Source organism: Microchirus variegatus (assembly GCF_963457635.1).
Source record: "Microchirus variegatus genome assembly, chromosome: 13".
Classification (NCBI taxonomy): Eukaryota; Metazoa; Chordata; class Actinopteri; order Pleuronectiformes; family Soleidae; genus Microchirus; species Microchirus variegatus.
The window spans coordinates 7,547,108-7,553,107 of NC_139814.1; the positions used below are offsets into that span (position 1 = coordinate 7,547,108).

General features: G+C 41.0%; 1 protein-coding gene across 1 annotated transcript; it reads right to left on the minus strand.

Moving 5' to 3' along the window:
• Window positions 1-1,618: 1,618 nt before the first annotated feature.
• On the minus strand, window positions 1,619-5,278 carry eomesa (eomesodermin homolog a; the record flags this gene model as incomplete). The annotated part of the gene is made up of 6 exons (XM_083899313.1): window positions 1,619-2,369; window positions 2,513-2,574; window positions 2,709-2,867; window positions 3,052-3,173; window positions 3,858-4,012; window positions 4,569-5,278. 6 exons carry the CDS (start codon window positions 5,276-5,278, stop codon window positions 1,619-1,621), a joined length of 1,959 nt encoding a protein of 652 aa, XP_083755439.1.
• Window positions 5,279-6,000: the final 722 nt, after the last annotated feature.

Genomic DNA, 6,000 nt, shown 5'->3' on the forward strand with positions numbered 1-6,000 from the left:
AATGTTTTCTTCACGGGCCCATGCCTCACTCAAAGGTTTGTGGAAATTGGTGTAAAAAAAATGATGTTTGTTTGTGTTTTTTGGATTCCTTGTAACCAACAAACACTGGTGAAAACAAACTTATTGGCATAGAAAACTATGCCAATAAGAAAACTACTATAAAAATATGGACTGAGCCTTAAAACAGAAATCACCATCCATTCTCACTCTCTCTTTATATGCCATCATTTTTCACTAGTCGTTTATTCATTTTTTATTTACTTTTCCGGCTGTGTTTGTCTATTTTTATGCGAGCAAGATAACTAAAAAGTAAATAACAAAACTTGGAATTTTGATAAACATATCTGGGGATGTAGGTTATGGCCCAAGGAGGAAATTCTGTTATCGTGATCTGGATCAGGGTTTATTTAAAAAAAAAAAAAAGAATAGTTAACCTTGGTTTGTCAGTGGCATACACAGACATTTCAGGGGGCAGGGGCTCAAGTGAAAAAAGGGCACCCCTTATAATTATTAACTGAAATATTGCACATGTTTAACTGAGATTTTGTGCTTTGGGACACAAACATAAAGTATACATTTTGAAACAAGAATAAAAGCAAATAACAAGGCTTTACTTGGTCAGAGGGCAAAGGGGCAGGTGCTTGACCACCTGTGCACACCCATGGTTTGTGCCATCTCTGATTGACACCTGATTGTAAGTGGTCGCATATGAACTCCTTTTAAGAATAAAGTAATTATTGCAATGTAATAATGATGGAAATGGCTCCATGTAAGACTTGAGTTGCTCAGGATAATTGATTACTTCTGTCATCTTGTTAAACTACAAATTAGGTGAAACTGGCTTTCATTTATCGTATCCCACTTTGTCCCAATGAGTTATTCAGTAGCACGGTTATATTTCTCACGCAGCTCGCCGCAATGCCAGCTCGACAGCAGCAACCACTTAGGGGCCTCCGCTATAGAGGCCCAAATTCCTGGCCTCCAAAACATGCCATAAAATACAGTAGGTTTACAATTCTCACTACTCCGGCATATTTACTGCCCAGGCAGATATGCACAATTTACTTTCAATCTAATTTTGATTGAAACACATCAGGATTCAGCCTTTTTAAAGCTCCTGCTGCAACTACTGTGCATTATACATTTTAATTTATAGAAGGAAAAAAAAGGTGTAATATGCAAATAAAACATACAGAAAGACATTTGGACAATGCTTCATGAAAAGCCGTTTTATTATCCATTTAATACCACCTCCATGAAGACAATTTGTACAAGATACATCACATTTCTAAAGTGCACGAATACTGTACAACGAAAATGACTTAAATACGCAGCGAGAGAGAGAAAAAAAAAATCACATTTGTGGGAAAAAAAAAATTAATTGTAAAAATAAATCAATAAAAAGGGACATGCTTTTTTTTTTTTTTTCAAAAACAACGATCACTATGCATGTTCAGGTATGTGAGAGGGACTGGCCTGGGAAAATAACCTTGTGCAGCTTGCTTGGGGGGGAACACTAAGCTTTGGCACCTTTAGAGAAAAGAGAAAAAAGACATTAACAAGGTATGAGAGCACTCGGTAAATAAAAGAGTTATATATCGTTTCAATAAATACAGTCTTAGGGGCTTGTGTAGAATGCATAATAACCCATGCCTTTTGGGTTGTCCTTGTACTCCTCCGTAGTCAAGTCCTCACACTTGATGGTCGGGGAGTTTTCTGTGCTTGAGCCCCCAGGAGACATCCTGCGCCTCTTGCAGACCATGGAGTAAACACCAGAATCACTAGAGTCCACTGATTTCAGCGACTGGGATGTCTCGATCCAGGTTGAAGCCGTCGGTGCGCTCTCGTCGGGCAGCTTGTCTTTAGTGGTCCCCAGCTGGTCCTCGGGGAAGGCTGGGGGGCTCGGACGAGGGGACCAGGGCAAACCTGTGGTCATCTTCCGCTGGTAAGTGCTTCTGGTACCCCAACCAGCAGCCATGGAGGCGAAGGCCGAGTCTGGGTAGTAACTGAGGGCGTGGGACGTCTGCAGGGAAAGGGGCTTTATGCCGTAGGACAGTAGGCTACTGGTGGAATAGTCATTGTCATAGGACAGATCCAGCTTGTTGGAGCCAGGCTGCTGGACGGGCGGCACAAACCAGCGTTGGGCAGAGGCGGCGGCGCTGGCATCCTCACTCTGCGGGGAGAGGAGGCTGTTGGTTTGAGGAACGGCTCGTTCGCCCGTGTAGAAGCGGTTCTGAGGCAGGTTGTTGACAAACTGGTCCTGAAAGAAAGGCTGCATGGCATAGCGGGCCCCAGGCACAATTTGGGTGGAGCGAGGCGAATCTGTAGGGGATGGAGTCAACCTGTCACTCTCTGGGGCTGTGTACATCCTGTTTAACAGAAACAAACAACCATACAAAAGAAAAAGAAAAGAAAATTACTGCTTGAGAAAATTCAGACATGCATATATCGCTTGTGCCGCGCAGACAAAAACAACAGATCGACCACAGCGGTTGAGGTGTAAGATACGTACGAGTCATAATTGTCCCGGAAGCCTTTTGCAAATGGATTGTGATCTATCTTCAGCTGCGTGATCTGAAACAAACAAACAAACAAAAAGGTTATACTATATTAAAGCAAATAACAGCATTAATTATACATAATAAAATACATGCAATTCAAGATATCTCAGTTCAATCAAACAAAAACAAAAGTGTGCTGAATCTTACGTCTGTGTTCTGGTAAGCAGTGACGGCTATAAACTGGTTCTCTGGGAAGGTGAAGGTTTGAGTTCTGGCCTCGTTGCTCATGTCCTCCACTCCGTCCTCCGTCACCTCCACGATGTGCAGTCGCGGTTGGTACTTGTGAAGTGACTGCAAGACTATCATCTGTGGGGGAAACGTGTGATGGAATGCACAGTTTTAAAAATTTGAGTGGGAGCTCGTTGAAGTGCCTTTCAGCGACACTGCATCGAAATCATTTTAAATATGAAATAAATAAATAAATACTAAAAACAATGTTGATTACAATTTCACATAATGAAGTTAAGCAGGTCAGAAGTCAATATCTAACCTGTGTGTTGTTGTTGTTTGCTCCTTTATTGTTGGTCAGCTTCAACTTGCCAAAAGAGATTTCTTGCCTCATCCAGTGAGCACCGGTGTTTGGGGATTCAGGGTGAACGTACATCTTGTTGCCTGAAATAAAAATAATGCAGTTGGTGAAATCGGAAATGCTTTCATGCAAATCTGCATTATCTATTAAAAAAAAACAACAACAACAACAAAACACTGAACATTCTTCTCAGTAGTTCAAAATAGGAAAAAAACATGCTGTAAAAATCATTGTTAATTAGAAAAATAAAATGTTTCATGTTTTTACTGATTAGAAAATAGCTGATTGCAGCTTTAAGAGCTAATGATTATCACTTTAATAATAATTCATTTTAAATTTAACAATATTAAATTTGTAAAACTGTTCCTTCCCATAATTTTCAAATTAAAATATCAAATGACAATTTAATTTCCTTTTTTAAATATAATTTTAAAGTTAGAATCCTTTAGGAATGGCCTGATGTTTTTCAAAACATCAATTAAAGACTTTGCTTTTGATTTAATAAAATTAATTATTGTCCTGTTGCATTTTAAACCCTCACCAACAAAACCTGACAAACATTTTTTTATCTTCATTAAAAAGGCATTTATTATTTTAAGAAATAACAGACAAAAAACAATTTTAGATTTTGACTATTATATTTGATTCTCGTCTCCCTGAAAGCACAATGTCCTTATTTTTTACTTTTTATTTGATTGGTTTAAAAAAAATAAAGATATAAATATATCATGACATATTGCAGAGTTAAATAAACCTGGAAATCTCACCTTGCATATTATTGTCTGCTTTTCCACAGGTGACCCACTTTCCTCCCTGAAAGCGCCAGTGATTGGGATCAGCCAAAATGACTTCTACAAAGACGTTGTAATGTGCCGTGAGGTTCAGTCCAGTGATGTTGAAACTGAGGAATGGAAACATCCGCCTGCGAGAAGAGTAGGAATGAAAGAAAATACATTATAATTATTATTATTATTATTGTTAAACGTGGTCGCAAAGCAGGAAAAAAAACTTTTGAAGGGATCGTCTTCGGATGAGAGCTTTTAAATTATTTAAATTCAAATTCTATCACTGCCACATTTCGCCTGATGCGTTAAAAACGCGCCGACACTTCACCAGAAACGAAAACTTTATAATGAGAGCGTGAAGAAGTGCGTAAAAGTGAGGTTTTAATCGTTTTTGTTACCTTTACGCTCGTGCGTAAAATGCGGGGAAGAAAAAAAAAAAGACATGCCAACTGTAATGTTTTAAATATCTATTGGCCTAAAAATGCTCTTTATATTTCCCCCAGCCCCGATATACATATATATGTATATGTGTATATATATATATATATATATATATATATATATATATATATATATATATATATATATATATATATATATATATATATATATATATATATATATATATACATATATACATATACATATTTTTAAATAAAGCCTTTAAGTCCTCCAGCAGCGTCATCAGCTCACCTGCCCTGTTTGGTGATGATCATCTCAGTCTGGTGCCGGTGGAACTTGAGCCACAGAGGCCGGTTGCACAGGTACACCTGCGCCCTGGCTCCGGCGGCAGACCCCGGCAGAGACATGGAGCCGATGCCGGTCCCCGACCCGGGATAGGACGGGTACAAGCAGCCCGGACCCTGGCTGAACTGGTAACCTCCGCTGCTAAACTGGCTCCGGCCGGCGCACACTGACGATGAGGAGAAGCCTGTGGGCGGCAGGACGGATCCGTAGTGAAGAGAAGCCGGGTATCTGGAGCTGCTGGAGCCTGTGTACACCGAGCCGCCCTGTCCTGCATAGGGGAAGAGGGAACAGGGACTCGCCATGTCGGTACTCGCCTGGGACGACGAGATGAAGTATCTGTCAGAGCCAAGTTCGTCTATGTTGTAGCGGCGACCGCTCGTTAACTCGTCCTCACCGAGCACCGGGGAGCCTTTCCTCCCATCGGGCCCGGCTTTAGTGAAAGTGTCCCCCGCCTCCCCCAGCATCCCGTTCCCAACCGCGCTCAGGAATTTCTTCGGAGCGCTGCTCGACTCAGATTCCGTGCGCTCGACCTCTTGATAGTCAAGCTGCGACGACGCCGGCCTCGGGCTGTTGTTCACACTGTCCGACGACGAGAGGTTGTAAAAGGTTTTGGGTAGATTGATGCTCGCGCTGGGAAGGATGTTCTCTAACTGCATTGTTATTAGAGGTTGCAATAAATAATAATAAGTATTATAATAAAAAAAAGGAGTTTCAAGGGTCCAGAGAGGGAAAATCACAACAAACCACCAGCGGCGCCGTGTTCGTGTCTGTCTGTGCGCTCACACACACTCTCACTCTCTCACACACACGCGCGCCTCCCTCCAGTAGCAGTGATGGAAGGAGGTGAAACCGTCTCCTCACCTACAGACTTTCAGATCAGACTATGGGCTGGACGTGAGGTGCTCGGCGGCTCTTATAAGATCCAGTCACACACACACACACACACACACACACAGTTAGTGTCAGCGTTATGGGAGGAGCTTTATGGAGACGCATGCAGGAGAACCATTCCTACAGCCTGTGTTTAATTCAATTACAAACAGTCTGGTAGATGCCGAGAACAACTCCTTTAATAAGATTGTATTTGTTTGTTTATTTAGGTTGTCCTTGCCTCATACACTGACAGCTCTAATCCCACAAAAACTTATTTTAAAAATCCAAAACCAACCCATAAGATGACATTACAAATAAAAGTGGAATAAACGTGTCTTCATTTTGTTGCAGAATTGAAGTGAAGCACGAGTCAGAAACACCCCTTTGTGTGTTTGTTCTTGTTTTTTTTTCGTTGTTTGTTTGTTTTACCTGAACTGACAAATGAAAATAAACAAGAAATATATCGCATTTCGTTACCAGCTCTGAATAATACAAACAGACATTC